We start from the raw sequence: 17,331 nt of genomic DNA, 5'->3' as shown, positions 1-17,331 counted from the left end.
GCCCTGGGCAGGTGGAGTGTGTGGAGCTTTGCTCAGGAGAGACACAGAGCAGGGACACTGCATGGGAGCAGACAGTGGGCAGGAGCCTTGTGGGGAGGTTCTGGGTTTCTGATGTGCTTCGCAGTTACTCCCCGGGCCTGATGTGATGCCCATGGTGTCTGGCTGAGTCCCAGCTGTTCTACCATCATCATGGGTGGTGTTTGACGATGCTACGGATATGTAGCTTTGTCCAAGTGTGTCCTCTGTCTCTTTGTGAATGTTATTTGAAGGGGCAGTTTGAATTCAGCAGTCTTGCATATTAAGGCAATGGTGAGGAACCCTCCTGTGCTTAGTTAGGGTCAGGAGCTTGGGGTCAAGGCCAGCCCTGCCTTCTGAGCACAGCTCTGACTGTGTGGTATGTGAGCCCATCTGCACAACACAGCCTTGCCGATTCCTGTCATTACAGGACTCTGACACTTGGGGTCACTGTTTCCATTTCGGGTCTGCAGACTCAGGTCTTTGGAATCCTCCGTGTGGTTGCTTTCCTCAGTCAGTTCTGCCAGCCTGGTACTACTGTCTTAGTGAACCTAATTCACGCTTGTTAGCGAAAAGCAAAACCAGGCAGGAGGTTACCTGCTTCAGATCGTGTCTGGGTGTCACACACACGCTTGTCAGAGTCTCCCTGTGTCCCCTTGCCCAGGGGACATAGGTTGCTATGGTAATTGGAATTTTTAACCAAGGCAGTCAATAAGCACAAACATAGTTGCTAAATAACTCTTAGGTCTACTAAACAGACTGTGAATGTTTATTTAAAATGAGGTGAGTCCCAGCATCCTTTTATTGAGAGCACATTCATTCCTGACACCCTTGAATCCCCAAATCCTGAGAGAGTGAATGAAATATGCTCCGGGTATTTTATGAATATAGCCAATTGCTGGCATTCCGTTCAGACAAGAGGTGGCTATTCCTTTTTAAAAATGTCTTCTTTCTGCAGTGGTGCCTCCCAGCCTCAGAACTGGTCTACTCACAGCTCTTCCCATCACGTGGCCCGAGGCTGAGCTGGGCTGGGGCTGCCCTGTTGCCCTGTGCTGACCTGCCTCTCAGGCCAGGGTTTCAAAGAGGGAAGCAGGTGGCAGGTAGCGCCTGTCCCAGCAGCCCTCAACTTGCAAGTGGTTCTTGGTGGGAGGTGTTCACTGTCACTGGGAGCACCCAAATAGACAGTTAGGGGTCCTGATTCGATGTCTGAGCCCATGAGTTCAGCCACTGCACAGGGGAACACGGTCACGTCGGGCCACTCACACCTCGGGGATTTTAACACTTGTTTGGTGCCCTCACCCCTTTGTCCACGAAGGCTGCTGTTTGCATTTGCAAATGAGTGAAAAGAAGGACTTCTTGAGAAACTGAGGATGTTTCTTGCATCTCTTGCAAGTCTAAGATTGTGCAATCTCTGTGGGGTCTAAATTAGAATCAGGGTGATGCTGGAGAGAGGAAACCACGTTTCAGAACCCTGAGAACTGCCACGTGCTGGCTTTCTGCCTTTGAGCAAGTTCCTTTGCTTCTTTTCCTTAGGCCTTGGTTTCAGGTGCAGAATAGGAAATAAGATATCTGAATAGCAGATGAACCCATGTTGGTGGTTTGTTTAGTAGATTTGAAAAGTGCCATGTTCCTTTGATGACACATCTTTGCTGTTGTTTACCTGCCTTGCAGGAAGGTCTGGTTGTTTCCTTATCTGAGCTCACTTGGACCTTTAGTCTTACCTCCCCTCCGACCCTTATCATGTTTCATGTTAAACATGTTTAACATCTGTCTTTCCTGTGGGCCAGTGGATTCCTTGAGAGCTGACATTGTACCCAATCCAACGTCTCTGTGTCCCAGGAGCCCAGCACAGGTGTTTGCAATCCCATGGGCTCTCAGTAAATACGTTTTGAGTGGATGAACGAATGAAAGGGTTAGATGACCACCCTGGAATCATCCAAATCCAGCATATGGATTGCCAGAGAGGCTGTCCAGATGTAGCCTTCTGATGAACAAACTTATCCCTCTTTAAGTGTTTTTCTGACATACTTTCTTCTGAGAAATCATGACCAATATATACAAATCATGACGGAAGGATCACTGAGGCACACTGTTCCTGTCAGTCATTTCTGTGACCACGTCTGTCCTCACAGGTGCCACATATAGCACCTGTGTGCAAAAAAAAAAAAAAAAAGTTTTTAAAATTTCTAAAAAGAGTTCCTTTTATCAAGCTATTTGTCATGTGCCAGAAAAATTTTACAGTAAACACACAAACTTGTGATGAAGACAGTATGGATAACACCCTCTACCGTTGTGCAGTGTGCAACCTATGCCACTGTACATGGTGGACACGGGGTTCCACCTTTGCCCACACAGGTTGTACTCACTCTCTGCAGATTTCTCCTTAAAGAACAGTAAGGATCCACAAATCCTTTTTTTCTTGACTTTGTTAGCAACACATGAATAACAGCACAGCGAGCATGCAACCTACTTCCCAGTCCCCCTGGAACAGCAAGGAGGCCGTTGCAGGGTGTACTTGGCACACCATGGCTCAAAAAGGATCTGGAAAGAGATGTGTGAGCATGAACAAATCTGGGAGCAGCTGGTATTTCCAAGCTGCCATGTCCTCTCTCTGTCCCTCTCTGTGCTGCAGTGGTACGTGAATGGGGTGAATTACTTTACCGACTTGTGGAACGTCATGGATACTCTTGGGCTCTTTTACTTCATAGCAGGGATTGGATTTCGGTAAGTATTCCTCACCACATTTTCCAGTTTCAGGTGTTTTTGGATTGTCTTGGTTGGAAAGGCAGAGGAAAGACATTTCAAGCCCGAGATAAGAGAGAGAGGATGTAATAGGGTCCTGGTATTTTATGAATACAGCCTATCTCTGGAATTCCATTCATAAAAGAAGTTGCTATTCCTTTTAAAACATGTTTTTTCACTGCAGTGGTGCCTCCGAGCCCCAGAATTCATCTACTATGGTTCTTCCCATCACGTGGCCTGAGGCTGAGCCCGGCTGGGGCTGTCTCATTGCCGGGTGCCCTCCCTGCCCCCCATGTAGAGATTGTTACAAATGCCCCTTGTCTCTGGCTTTTAGAGACACAGCTTGGTCAATATAAAGTTGTGTCTCCTCTCTTTCCCACTCCTGCTGGTCTATAATTGCTAAAGGCTTCTTCACGGTTTTTCTCTTTGTGCTTGTGGAATCTGGGGAGAGAGAATTAGAAATTGAGGGGAGTAGAGAATGATGAGGGTGTTAAATATACAGTGCTTGCATCTGGGGCCATATAATCTTCTAACATGCACTTAACTTCAACTTGAATGCTGGTCTGGAGCCTGGCCTCCCAGCTACAAGATTTCCTCAATCCCTGAGCCATAGTGTGTGATTAGAAAAAACAGTCTAAAAGTACAGTTGAAGGCAGAAAGCAACGTGACTCCACATGATAGGGAAATTGGGGTGCATCCAAGCCACGGGCCACCTCACCAGCCCTGCTCCTTCCAGGCCTGCCTTCCCCAGATAGCTTCAAGGTAAAGCTCAGGGTTCCGTTGGAGCAGAGAAGCCCGACTACTCATGTTTACGCCTCCCCAGAATGAGATGCTTTACAGTGAGTTCTCACTCTGCAATTTAAACTGGATAAAAACTCAATTTTTCCTCCTCCAAAAACCTTCCCTTTCTGCTTGGGTTAAAGGCCCAGCATTTGAATCACAGTTGGTTAGATGTGATTTCTGGGGCATTCCAGTTAGAAAGCACATATGGTTTTCAATGAGCACGCTAGCAGGTGGTTAGCTAATCAAATGATCTGGTGCAAATGAGGTAAGTTTCACTGGGGGGAACCTGGCAGGGTCAAGTCCCAAGTGGTTGAGGTCATTCTAGAAGCTTGTGAGCCAGGAAGCTGGTGATGTCCGGATTCGGTCGTGCAGTAGTATTTAGGATGGAGGACCGAAGTGTCGGGGATCTTGAAAGCTCTGTTTTGTGTGACGTCCTTGCCTCTCCTGGAGCCCACGAGGGCAGTAGACATGGCCTTTGGCTTTCGGTGGCTGATGGGCGGGTCTAATCCTACTTACTCTCAGTTCCCAGACTTTTGGCCGTTTCTTCATGGTTGGTTATTTTTAAGAGTAAAATTTTGATTGTAAATCAACGATACTTCAATAAAGTTTTAAAAAAATATTAGCAAACGCAATCCAGAAATAAACAACGATAAAAAGCCATACTTGGAATTATTTTGTCATTATCTCACAAATTCTTTCCCCTTCTTTCCGCAGTCTCCACCCTTCTAACAAAACCTCGCTCTACTCCGGACGAGTGATTTTCTGCCTGGATTACATTATATTCACACTAAGGTTGATTCACATTTTCACGGTCAGCAGAAATTTAGGACCCAAGATTATAATGTTGCAGAGGATGGTAAGGATGAAGAATATTGGTAGTTAGTTACCCTTCTTCTGGCTGTATCCAGGGTTCCTTTTATTGTTGAGAGGAAGATTTTGTCCATAGAATTATGGCTGCATTTCACAATCAGTAGGGTTTGCTTTTGTGATGTGTTTACATCAGGTGCCCCTTCCAGGTTAAAATTTAACAGAAGATGACTGTTAGGAGCAAACAGCATAACTCAATGCATTGCTAAGGAAGATCTCTAGATTTTACATGTTTCCAAGTGCTTTCACTTGAGTCTTAACAATTCACTAGGCACCTAGGCAGGATAGGGACTTTATATCCACTTTACAGATGTGGACAATTGGGTTTAAGAAAGTTAATATGTCATCTGGAGACATGCAGTGAGCTAGAGGCATAGCGAGGACTGGAACTTTAATCTTATAACTATGTGATACAGACATCAGGAAAGTACTACCAGACCCACTTCATGGGGAGTAATAACAGAAAGATAATTACACACCGACGATGTTGCTTCTCTCAGCTTGTTTTCCACGTGACCCAAACCTCCCGTGTTTCTGTCTTTAAATCAGATGGGCATTGGGATGAGCTCATCTGGAGGTTCCTTTCCAACGCTGAGCTCCTTTGAGTTTGTGGTTTTAATTCAAAGCATATCTGGGGCATCAAGTCACCATGAAGTCATGCTGTGTGCGCAAAACATTAAAAAAGATAAAACAGTGCATTCCTGTCTAAAAAGGAGAGCTTTTATTTTCCTTAAGAAAAAACAACTAAGGCAATAGTTTAGGGGTCTACAGAATGTGAGCTGGAGAGGAGGAGGGGGTCCAGAGTTGGGTCCCTCTTCTGCTCCCAGGCTGGTCTCATTCAGAAAGTCTCTGCTGCTAAGCTGGTTTGGGGACCTGCAAGCAAAGATGTATGCATCGTCAGTTTTAGTGCTGGGAAATAGATGCCCTGAGACCTAAGGATGATGATGGCTGTTTTTAAAAATTAGTGGGCGAGCACTGGATGCCTTAGGGTCTGGGTTCCCAGAGGCTCTGCCCTTCTCCGGGGTCAGCGGAGCAGACGAGCCACTCTTGCACAGTCCTGACTCTGCTCTCCTGTCCTCCTGTGACAGCTGATCGACGTGTTCTTCTTCCTGTTCCTTTTTGCCGTGTGGATGGTGGCCTTCGGTGTGGCCAGGCAAGGAATCCTCAGGCAGAACGAGCATCGCTGGAGGTGGATCTTCCGCTCGGTCATCTATGAGCCCTACTTGGCCATGTTCGGCCAAGTGCCCAGTGATGTGGACGGTGAGCCTGATATGGCCTGGGTAGGGACAGCTGGGAGGCGGCAGATGCTTCCAGAACCAGCCTACAGGGCTCCCCGCTCTGACCCTGGGGGCTGTCTTAGGAGCAGGCAGCTGGAGTCCAGCCAACACTGGGCAATGGACACTAACCCTCAAAACTTTTTCTTTCTCCTGAGCAGGATCTTATGTCCACTTTGCAAGCATGTCCCCAGCATTTCAGCCTGCAATTTTTAAACCTTTTTAAAGAGTGTTTCTCATATTTCCAACAGCAATGTGGCCGATGACCACAAGAAGCCTCAGTGGTTTAGAAACGAGCATTGCGAGTCTGTCCTGTACGACAGAGTGATGGGGTGCTCCTTTATTTCAAAAAGTGCAATATTGAAAAAATTTGCACTGGAAGCTGGAATGTAAACTTCCAGCATTAGCCCCCTGTCAACTGTCTTTCAGAGGAAGGTTAATGGTGGCAGAGAGGGCATTAATTTGGCCACACCCAGTTCACATAAGGAAAGTGTTAGACATGTGCAAACTGGTGTGTGTTTTGGATAAACCATCTAGAGCATCTCTGTGATGCTGAAAGCAGCCTGGGCTTGTCGTGTTGTGTCCTGCCACGAGAAAACTACCCTGATGTTTGCCTGGCCCTGTGCTTGCATTTCTCAGCTCCCTGGTGTTTCTCAATTATCTCTGTGGCCTCATGGAGTTTTTCTGGCCTATTCTGCTGCAGCCTCTTCCAAAACCTTAGAAACAGCTCTTTTTCATGCAGCTATGGAAAAGCACCTTGTTATTATTATTATCTCCAGCTGCATACTGTACTCGCCATTTTACATATGTGTGTTTTGTCCTCCAGACAGTCCTACATGTTAGTGTTTCAGCCCCATGGGAGGCAGCTCCCAGTAACTAACCTGAAGAGCCAGTGGCAGGCAGCATTTGAATCCTGGTCCAGCCATGTCTGTGCTGTGTGCCTTGGGACGCAACTTAGCATCTCTGGCTCTCAGTTCCTTTGCAGGTAAAACGGGTGCAGTACCGACTTCTCTGCCCAGTTTCTCACCAATTGGCAGGACTGAACTCAGACTCACAATTCAGGTGATGATCTCTAGCCCAGATTGACTCCCGGAGGGGCAGGCACTCACACCCACTGCTGTCTCTGAGATTCTCAGACACACCTCTCCATCCTCCCTTCCAGACCCAGACTTTCTCCAAGTCCCCATTTTAGGATCTGTCACCGCCGGTCACACAGATGTGCAAATCAGAAGCCTTGATGTCACGTCCTTGGCGCCTCCTATGACTTCCTCCCCCACATCCAGTTCATCAGCTAGTTTTGTTGATTTTATCTCCTAAATGTCTTTGAAACCCAGCTACTTTTTACCATTCCCACCACCACTACCTCAAGCCATCCTCATCACCTGCCTGCATGGCTCTTAATCATAACCTCCTCACATCTCCCCCTGGCTCCTTGCCATCTGTGCTGCAGCCAGAGTGATGCTTGAATAAAGAGAACCAGATGTGTCACACCTGGTTTAGCAGTCTAATGGCTACCTATTGCTTTTTTTAAAATAAATAAATTTGTTTCTTTCTTTCTTTATTGGCTGAGTTGGGTTTTCGCTGCTGCGTGCAGGCTTTCTCTAGTTGTGGCGAGCAGCGGCTGCTCTTAGTTGTGGTGTGCCGGCTTCTCGTTGTGGTGGCTTCTTCTGTTGTGGAGCACAGACTCTAGGCACTGGGCTTCAGTAGTCGGGCACGTGAGCTCAATAGTTGTGGCTCGCAGGTTCTAGAGCTCAGGCTCAGTGGTTGTGGCACATGGGCTTAGTTGCTCCGAGTCATGTAGGATCTTCCCAGACCAGGGCTTGAACCTGTGTCCCCTGCATTGGCAGGTGGATTCTTAACCACTGAGGCACTAGGGAAGTCCCCTACCCATTGCTTTTAGTATAAAGATAAAAATGTTAACATGCTAACACGCTCATCCTATTCTCTCATCTACAGCCTTTTCCAGTCCCCCTATCACAGGGCCTTTGCACATGCTGTTCTCTCTCTGGATACTCTGGGCACCCCTCTCTCCCCATTCATTTAGCTGGCTCAAACTCATCCTTCTGTCCTCAGTTCAGAGATGCTTCCTTCCTGTGGAAGCTGTTCCTGGATGCGCTGCCTCAGTTTGTGCCCACGGAGCGCACTGTATGTGTCCTTCTTAGCACTTTCAGGGCTGAAATGTTCAACTTGTGTGGTCGATCATCTGCCTACCTTTCCAAAGAGGTTGAAAGCTCCCTGAGGGCAAAGTCCATGTTTACCTTGACCTTCTTTTACCTTGACCTTGTTTCACCTTCCATTTTAGTGACGTCCTGGCTCATAGTAACTGCTCAGTAAATACTTAAAAAAAATTTATCGGCGTATAGTTGATTTACAATGTTGTGTTATTTTCAGGTGTATGGTAAAGTGAATCAGTTATACATATACATATATCCACTCTTTTTTAGATTCTTTTCTCATATAGGTCATTACAGAGTACTGAGTAGGGTTCCCTGTGTTATACAGTAGGTCCTTATTAGTTATCTATTTTATATATAGTAGTGTGCATATGTCAATCCCAATCTCCCAATTTATGGCCCCACTTTTCCCCCTGGTAACTATAAGTTTGCTTTCTACATCTGTGACTCTATTTCTGTGTTGTAAATAAGTTCATTTGTACCATTTCTTTTTAGATTATACATATAAGCGATATATGATATTTGTCTTTCTCTGTCTGACTTACTTCACTCAGTATGACAGTCTCTAGGTCCATCCATGTTGCTGCAAGTAGTATTATTTCAATGGAATATTACTCAGTCAATAAATACTTAATGAGTGGATGAGCACGTGATTCTGAGACTTACACCTGGCTTGGATAGGGTGCCTTGGGACAGTACCCAACACATTGGCTCGTCATTACCTTGTGTCCCTTTGGGATGCCTTAGCACTGCCCCTTCCAGAGGATCCTCACTTTGCCTGTCGGTCACTGCATCCTCAGGTACCACGTATGACTTCTCCCACTGCACCTTCACCGGGAACGAGTCCAAGCCCCTGTGCGTGGAGCTGGATGAGCACAACCTGCCCCGCTTCCCCGAGTGGATCACCATCCCCTTGGTGTGCATCTACATGCTCTCCACCAACATCCTGCTGGTCAACCTGCTAGTCGCCATGTTCGGGTACGTGCTCCGTCACGCACTGGCTGGGGGTCCACGCCATGCCGGGCCCCGAGCCAGGCGGGGCTGGAGGAATCGGGAGCCAAGCAACAAAGGTCCTCCCTTGAGGAGCTTATGATAGAGGTCTCTAGGGGACTGGAGGTCTGGGGTGGGGAGGGGCCTCGAAGGGACTGTGTTAAAAATATAGCATGTCCTTATAAGCTGTAACAAGAGTTTATTTGACCCCAAAGACAGGTGCCTGTAACCCCCTTCAGCATGTTCAGTCTGTATGCTTAGTGTCCATTTAGCAATCTCCCCTGAGCGCTGTGATGCTGGCCTGGGGGTGACTGCATCTCAGCTCAGCTCCCAGGCTCTCATTTTCCTATGGACTGAATGGGATGGATTCTAGAGCTTAAGGGACTCAGCCTTTAGTTAGTTGCTGCTTTGAAATGTTTAGCTTAAGTACAAATCAGGAGAGCAGAGTCAGGAAAGTGAGTCTCCTTTGGGGCTCACGTCTAATGAGGTTGGTGTGAGAACACGATGGTGACTCTGAAATGTTTTTATTGCCTTTGGCCATTCTCTTTAATACATTAGGAAGTCATGTTTATCTTGCCCCTTTATCTTTCTTAGGAGGGTATCAAAGAGCCCCATGTGGTGGGTCCAAGTGGGGGCACCTTAGTTTTATGCTGTTGCTGTGAGGTAGGTGGTTATTTTGCGTACATGAATCTTGACACAGACAGACAGACAAGCAGTTTAAAAACAAAATATAAATTAAAAAAAATTTATTTACTAAACCCTGGGGGGAAAGAAAAACTGTAGTTGAAATCTGAAACTGAGAAACGATGAAAGACGAGAAAAACACATTTGATTTCGTTAAACAAGGTGACCGCAGATGAAGTCATGTGATAAGTGATAGACTGTGGGCAGTGTTTGCCTGAAGGTGAACAAAAGCTTCTAATTCTTAATATAGAAAGAGCTCCTGCAAATCAGTAAGAGAAAGATGAGCCAGTGGAAAGTGGGCAGAGGAAATGCAATTCAGAGAAATTCAAATGGCCACTAATCGGGGGGAAAGGGGCTTGACATTGTGGGTGGGAAAGGTCAGGTGAAACCAACAATGAGGGGCTGGTTTAGGATCTGTCAGGTGAGGAAACGTTACAAGAAGTGTTGGTGATGATGCTGGGAAATGGACTCAAGAATGTGAATTGTCTCCAACTTTGGGGGAAGTGATTTGAAAATAGCTATTAAAAAATATGCAAACCTTTGGCCCATTCACGTCTGGGGATCGTTCCTAAAGATATATATAGATCATTGTTTGATGGCTATCGATAAGGGGATATTAAAACAAAGCTTTGTATCCATACCACAGACTATTATGCAGCCCTTAAAGAGAAAAGGTGAGATCTATATTTATTGACTCAGAAGGATGACATTTTGTTAAATATAAGAAGCTCAGTGCAGACTTATTTTTATGGCATAATCTTATTTTCTGACAATAAAAACAAGAAATTTTAAAAAACCAAGTATATATTTCACTCGTCACAATGATCACACATTACTTCCAAAATTTAGAAAAAAAATCAGAAGACAGTTATCACATAGAGCCCTGAGGGGTACCAGGACTGCAGACAAGAGTCATCTTTCTTTGTTGGTCAGTGGCCTCTCTTTGAGTGAGGCTGGAGGGAGGACACATGCATCTGAGGACATCACACATCCTAGGGGCCAAGCCGTGAGTGATCATCTGGTTTTCAGGTGTACAGAGGTGTCCTCCTCTAGTCCAGCTTCTATACTGTGGCCACAGTGGTGTTTCTAAAATGTCACTTCTCCGCTTAAAATTTTGGAAGGATTTCAGTGTTTCCCCATAGACTTCAGGGTAAATTTCAGCCTCCTCAGCCTCCTCCAAGGCCCTCCGTGATCTGAGCTTTGAAGACACCTTCAGCCTTCACCCCTGCTATCTGTCCCCAGTGGGCATCCCACCTGTCTGTCCCTGGATGGGGTGATATGTCGCGCCTGAAACTTTCGCAAATGTTATTCCTCTGTCGGCATTACCTGTCCCATTTCGACCATCTCCTGCCCGTTCCTCTTGCCCTCTGAGGAGCCTGGCAGCATCCTTTGCCAGAGTGGTCCTCGTGCCATCCCCACTGTGTGTAGAGACTCCGTGGGCCCCTGTTCAGTGACAGCGTCTTCTCCTTCTAGACTGTGAGCTCTGGAGGGTGGAGATTGTGTCTGTCTCAGCACCTGGCCCTTCCTGGGTTTGTTCCATGAGTGAAGAGAACAAGATTCTTTCTGCTTTTAGTTCATCATTCAGTTATCAGTTAGGAACTTAGCTTCCTGGTCTGTTATTCACTGAGACATGTCAATGGTGAATGTCAGACCAGCGAGGTGTTCATCACATAGATGTACAACATCTGTTCTGTGCCAGGTGCCTGGACCACGGAGATCACGTGGCCCTTGCTCCCACTTGGCCTTAAAGAGGGAATGTGCAACCCGCCCCCCCATCTTTACTCCTAACGGGGGGCCTGGGGAAGGACTCAGGAATCCAGATGCCTGTGTTGCTTACGGGAAGGTTGGATCATGTCAGGCTGCCAGAGGTCCCCAAGTCTGAGCTTGCAGAGACGGGTGGCAGAGACGGGTGACTATGTATCCACATGAGGGCAGGGAAGGGAGGACCAAGTTCCAAACTTGAAGCAAGAGTCAGGAGGGAATGAAATGATTTGGGGTCCTAGTTTACAGTGATAACCTGTCCTATTAACCTTTACATTGAACATCGGGTAGTCCCTGTAAAAAATGACCACTAATATAATACATACAAAAATTAAGCAGAAGGGCTGACAGCTCCTAAGGCGACAGCCTTTGAGCTACATGGATTCAGTAGCCCTCAGGAGGCAGAGTGGAATAGCGCTTAGAGCTCTCCTGAGTCTGTGTGCTATGAGCTGTTCACCAAGGCCATTCTTGAGGACCTTGTCAGTTTGTAAGTCATTATCTGCATGGCAATCCTAAAATGACAGAATTTGGAATCGAGAGGGACAGAAGTCCGGCCTGTGATTTTCAGGTTGAGGAAGTGAAAGTCGGGCAGCTCCGCGTCTGTGGCCCTGGGTGCACTGCTGTCCATCTTGCCTGTGTCCATTCCAGGCTTGAACTTGGGTCTCTTCCCTGCGAGGCCTGAGCCATTGGGCCACGCCCCACTGTTGCCTCATTCAGTGTGTGTGTGACCACTGGGGGACTTCCCTTCTCTTGGGGCCTTCCTAGATTTGTCTTGGGCTAAAGTAGAGGCCTTTCTTCTGTTAATACCTGTCTGGGAGCAGCCAGACCAAGCGCCCTTGCCATCCTTGGGCTAAATCGTCAGGATACTGTTTCTGATGGCTGTGATGGGTGTTCTGGGCTCACTCCGAGCCAACAGCTCTGGGCTGTGACCCCGTCTGGGACTGCATCAAAATATTCGTGTAAGAGATTAGCCATGCTTAGCCATGCACAATGGCAGCCTTTTGAACTGTAACATAAATGTACACTTGGGAATTTTAAAGCAATATTGGTGAGCTCTCTAGATGGTATTCAACAGGGAAAGGAAATGGGTGTAAACATCTGCAATTATTCCACATTAAAATTATCCATCACAGGCCCTGTGCGGCTCATCAGAGGCACGAAGTGAACTTAAGGTCAGTAGATGACTCGGAGTTGTTTTAACACAGAGCTGTGATGCTTTCAGGCACTGTGTCCTGAAGATAAATCCACCCGAGGCATTTCTGCTGAAAAGGACTCATCAGACTTGCCCTGTCTAAGATAATTTCTAAGGATAAAATTTTTTTTAATCTTAGGAATAATATATGTTCATTATGAATATGTAGAAAAGAAGAAAAAAGAAAATATCACGGGGTACAAGTTAAACATTTGGGTGACTTCAGCAGTCCCAGTCTTCAAATGGGATGAAAAGAAGAAAAAGAGAGCAGATAATTGTAACAATAACAACAGCTAATATTGATACTCTTCTGTGTTAGGCACATCCCAGTGCTTTACACGTGCAGCCTCGTTTACTTATTTATCATTTTTGTGTAGGTGTGGTTTTATAATCATTTATAAATGAAGAGTTGGAGGCAGAGAGGTTAAAATGGGAGGAGATGGGCACATAGACATAGTAATATAATATGATGTGTATGATTCAGTAAGATACGATGCAATACAGGCAGCACAGAGAGCTCTTTACAAGGGACTGTGGTGCAGAGTGGGGGTTAGTAATTGTGAGAAATATTGGGGGTAGGCAGCAGCAAGTGGCGGAGACATTTGCTCAGAGGACCCTACAGGCATTGGTTGGAGAGAGAGAAGCAGAGGAGATAAAGCTAGTCTGGGGAGAACCAGTGACTGCGGAGGGGGCAGGGTTGGCAGGGGCTGGGTTACAGAGTGTCTTTTACGCCCTGTTAAAAAAATTCAGACTTTTCCCTGCAGGTGAAGGGAGATTTCAGGAGTCTTTACACGGGCGAACGGCACAACCTTAGTTGTGTTACTTTGACAGAAACATGATAAACAGTTAGCATTTCAAAAATCAGTGCAATGAAATCGCTGTCTGTCTCTTACTGTTAGCTTTGATGCTTTTTGGGGACTGCAGAGCGAGAGGGGAAGCAGGATGTGTAGAGCATTTTAACGTGCCCGCTGGGGCACTGCGTGGGTGCAAAAAGTCAGGGTCATCAAGGGTCCCTGCATATTGCTGGTGTGTCGGGGGAGGAATAGCAGATGGAAAAATGTCTGAAATCTGTGAAAAGCTTGGAAGAGGGGTTTTTACCTGACTGCAATCTAGCCAGCAAATTTCTTGTAATTCAGTTGATTCTAAAATTCTGCCATTGTTTTAGCATCTACTTTTTCTTTGTGAAGTTTTGCAGACTTTTCATTCTGTTGATCAGTCTTTCTGTTTTGGTTTTTACTACCAAACGGCTTTAATTACTGATTTTTAAAAAATGATTTTAACATCTGTTGTATGAGTGCCTCTCATTATTCTTACTTGAAACTTTCCTGGCTTTTCTTATATTTTTAATCATATGGAGTGCCTAAGGCTCATCTTCTGCAATCCTTTTTTCTTTCCTTTTCCAAAAAATTTCTTTAATGAATTTTATTGTGATGATGTTAACTTTGTAGAGTCATTTAGGGGAAGCTGACATCCTGTAAAAATGCCAGAAAAAGTGATGTGATTCTCCACTTATTCAAAAACATATAGTTTCTCAGTAAAGTTTTAAGACTTTATTCACATGAAGATGGCCGATTTTTTTGTTACATTTTTTTTGTAGCCATTTGTGGTTGTAAGTGAGACATTTTTTTCTATTATGTTTTTTCAATAACTACTTTTCGATGTGTAGGAAGGCTATGAAGTATTGCTTACTTATTTTGGAACAAGTCTCCTTACCAAATTCTTTTTTTTCCCCTCTCTTTTCCTTTTATCATGTCATGGAAGTTTCCTCATATTTCTTATTTATTAAGCTCCTTTCTTCTTTTTCTTCTAATCAGAAATGGATGTTGCATGTTGCCAGAAGACACTCTAGCAACAATCAGAACGGCATTTTTCCTTTTGATCTATGATGTATTATGAAAATGAATTGTATAAATGACCTTAATATTTAGTCATCCTTTTGTTCTTTGGTCAGACACATTACTCTTTTAATGTATTGCTGAATTTCATCCATGTACAAGGCTATCTGAATCCTAAACATTTATCTCTTGGTAACGTTTTCACTGTCAGTGAATGTCTGAGAGTTTGTCTCTCCTGCTTCCTTCCCATCTTGTGCTCAGCCGAGGTGCTCTGCTCAACTGCTCTTAGGGGACCGAGCTCCCGCCAGCTGGGTAGCTGAGGGCACAAGATATCATGGGAGATGCCGAGTCAAAGGGAACCTCACAGAATTCCTCTCAGGGAAGACACTAGATGGTCTGCGGTTGGCAGGGCGAGGGGCAACTATCAAAGTTGGGTGGGTGAGAGTCTGAACATGAGAGTTGGCCTCTGAGCTGCTCTGGACATTTGGTTTTGCTGAGGGCATTGGGGATGTATCAGCACCAAACTCAGCCTGTCCTCTACGGAAATGAAAAACCGTGTCTGAGGAACATAAAAATTATTTGAGCAAAGCAGTTGGATGCAGTGCCCAATTATCAACCTTCCCTGGGGAACCCTTACGTCTTGTTGGCTGAGTCTGGAGCTGACTTGAGAGAAAAAGAACAATCTAGAAGGTTTGGGGTGGGATTTGGCCCCCAGGTCACAGTTTGCCTGTTCCTGCTGCTCTCTGGGGAAGGGGGGACCTAAGGAAACACACCTCAGCATGGCCACCCCCGGAAATGTGTTATCTATGCAACGTGGCTTTTGGGTGTTAATGTCCAGTGGTCAGCCAGCTCACCCACACCCCCTGGGACGCGGATCAGGGCTTTTACCGTTTGCCCAGGGAAGGAGAGCTGCTCACTGGGTGTACCTGGACCCTGAGGTGCGGAGGAAGCAGAGGTTCCAGCAGGAGGCTGGGCTGTCCTGAGGAGCACCTGGGGCAGTGATGGAGGCAGAGTTCTTCAAAATAAAGAATGATACAAACGCCAACCCCTATTGTGGGCACTGGCCCAAGTGCATTCCAGACCAGGGCTCTTAGCCTGGTCTGGAATGAGAGTCTTAGCTTCAGCCAGATGTGCAGAAAGAAACAGTGTCTGGCGACCCTGCACCCACCCCCGCCTCTCTGCTCATGGGCCCTACAGATCAGGTTGGGCACTGGATTTGGCCCCCAGGTCACCGTTTGTCAATTCCTTTTCCAGATGACCTGGAAGACATTAAGATGTTTCTCACTGCCTCTGAGTGACCAGTTAGGCCAAGATGCAAATCTCTTCCCACTAGACCCCTCCTCAGCTGCGGTTCCACTTGGAGCTCCCAAGGAAGGGAGGGAGAAGACACCTTCCCCAGCTCTAAGCGTCCTGAGTGTTCCTCCCTTCAGTAGGAGCTATTCATTGCTTTTGGATAAAACCTCAACAAACTACATTTGATGCATTACAATGGATGCAATTTGTGTGTGTATGTGTGTGTGTGTGTGTGTGTGTGTGTGTGTTTGAGTTTTAGGGGCAGTCAGTAGCATCCATTTTTGGCTAAATACATAAGATTTTAAGATGCTCCTGGGGCTCATTTGAATGGTGATACTTTTTCTGGAGCAAAGTATGTAGCAAAACATGATTCCTGGCAGGTTCTTCTCCTGGACTTCATTAACCTGGGCGTGCCTACCGTCCTCTCTTATTGCAGTGACAGAAGCCTGCTGTGTCCTTTGCAGACACAGAATCAGCAGGGACCGGCAAGGACAGATAATGGTGCTTGATATTCACCTCGGAGCAGCCTGACCTACATTTGGAGGAAACGGCAGACTCCCTGCCAGATCCAGTATGCTGCACCCTCACGCATCACAGCCCTGTCTGCTTTCCACCTAGAAAATCTACCACATTCAGTGGGCACTTGACTCAGTCAAGAAACTGTTTTACATGCCTAGTATAGAAGGTTACCTATAGTAGATACTCAGCAAACATGAATTCCCTTTGCTTTAAAGACCATACCCTGTTGAAGAGGCACTTTCTGGGAAAGCCTGCCCTGCCTGAACCCCAGGACCTGGTAGAGAGCTCCAAGGAGTCTGATTCATCAGTAAATGCCAAAATAAGCAGAACCAAGCTTGTAAGCAAAGCCACAACCATGATCTGTGTAGGCTAGTGTTTTGCTCGTGTGTATGATCTTCACTTGGCTAAAGATGTTTAAGTCTTAGGTTGTAGTGTGCGAAGGGGTGAGAGTGAGGTCTCACAACAAATGTATCCCGTTTCTCTGCCTGCAAGGTTTGGCCTCTGAAGTTTTTACCCAGAGTTTGGAGAAATGAATTTATCTGCAGTCAGGATTTGCTGTTAGGTGCTTTTAAGGGGTTCATTGCTGCTTCTTTGGCTCTTGAAGGGGTGATTTGGTGTTAGCAATAAAAGTATCTCAGATTATTGAACTTCAACAAATGGTAAAATGCTACACAGTCATCTTTTAGTGAGTAATCCAACCTGATCCTTATGAAATGGAGCATAGCTCAAAACATTCACACTCCACATCATGAGGTGGCATCATGTAGTGACAGAGCAAATAGGTGCTGGGTTGGATTTTGAGGTCCAGATTCTGACTTCATCACCTCCCAGTCAGGGGACTCAGACAATTTACTTGCCTCTGTTGTGCCTCAGTTTCCTGATCTGTTAATCACAGATGATAATAGCATTTACTTTTTACAGAGACCTGTTTGCAGATTAAATCAACCAACACAAGTAGACTGCTTAGAACAGTGTCTGGTGTGTAACAAGTGTTAGCTACTTAACAGTCTTGGTTTAATTTGTAACAGATAGGTCAGTGGTATAATCAGACATTTTCCCCATAGACATTTTCCTAATTCTTTGTTGTGGGGATCTTTTTCTCCCTGTGAATTGTGATTTACATAGTGAGATTGTGTTGTAAGTAAAAATTTGAGCCTCATTATTTTCACGCACATATAAACATTTCCCAAAAGCATAAAAAT

The 17,331-nt window shown here is 45.8% G+C and overlaps 1 protein-coding gene across 1 annotated transcript in view; it reads left to right on the top strand.

Annotated features, from left to right (window-relative positions):
- Window positions 1–17,331, top strand: part of TRPM8 (transient receptor potential cation channel subfamily M member 8) — a 71,294-nt gene that overhangs the window by 41,692 nt on the left and 12,271 nt on the right. Inside the window, exons 17-20 of the mRNA XM_057745186.1 lie at window positions 2,648–2,739; window positions 4,255–4,396; window positions 5,496–5,667; window positions 8,656–8,833. Of these exons, the coding sequence (XP_057601169.1) occupies window positions 2,648–2,739; window positions 4,255–4,396; window positions 5,496–5,667; window positions 8,656–8,833 (584 nt within the window). The remainder of the gene's footprint in view (window positions 1–2,647; window positions 2,740–4,254; window positions 4,397–5,495; window positions 5,668–8,655; window positions 8,834–17,331) is intronic.

This window comes from Hippopotamus amphibius, chromosome 8 (assembly GCF_030028045.1).
Source record: "Hippopotamus amphibius kiboko isolate mHipAmp2 chromosome 8, mHipAmp2.hap2, whole genome shotgun sequence".
In the NCBI taxonomy this organism is placed as follows: Eukaryota; Metazoa; Chordata; class Mammalia; order Artiodactyla; family Hippopotamidae; genus Hippopotamus; species Hippopotamus amphibius.
Note: the sequence above shows the minus strand (reverse complement) of the source record. Positions and strands in the feature narration are given on the sequence as shown.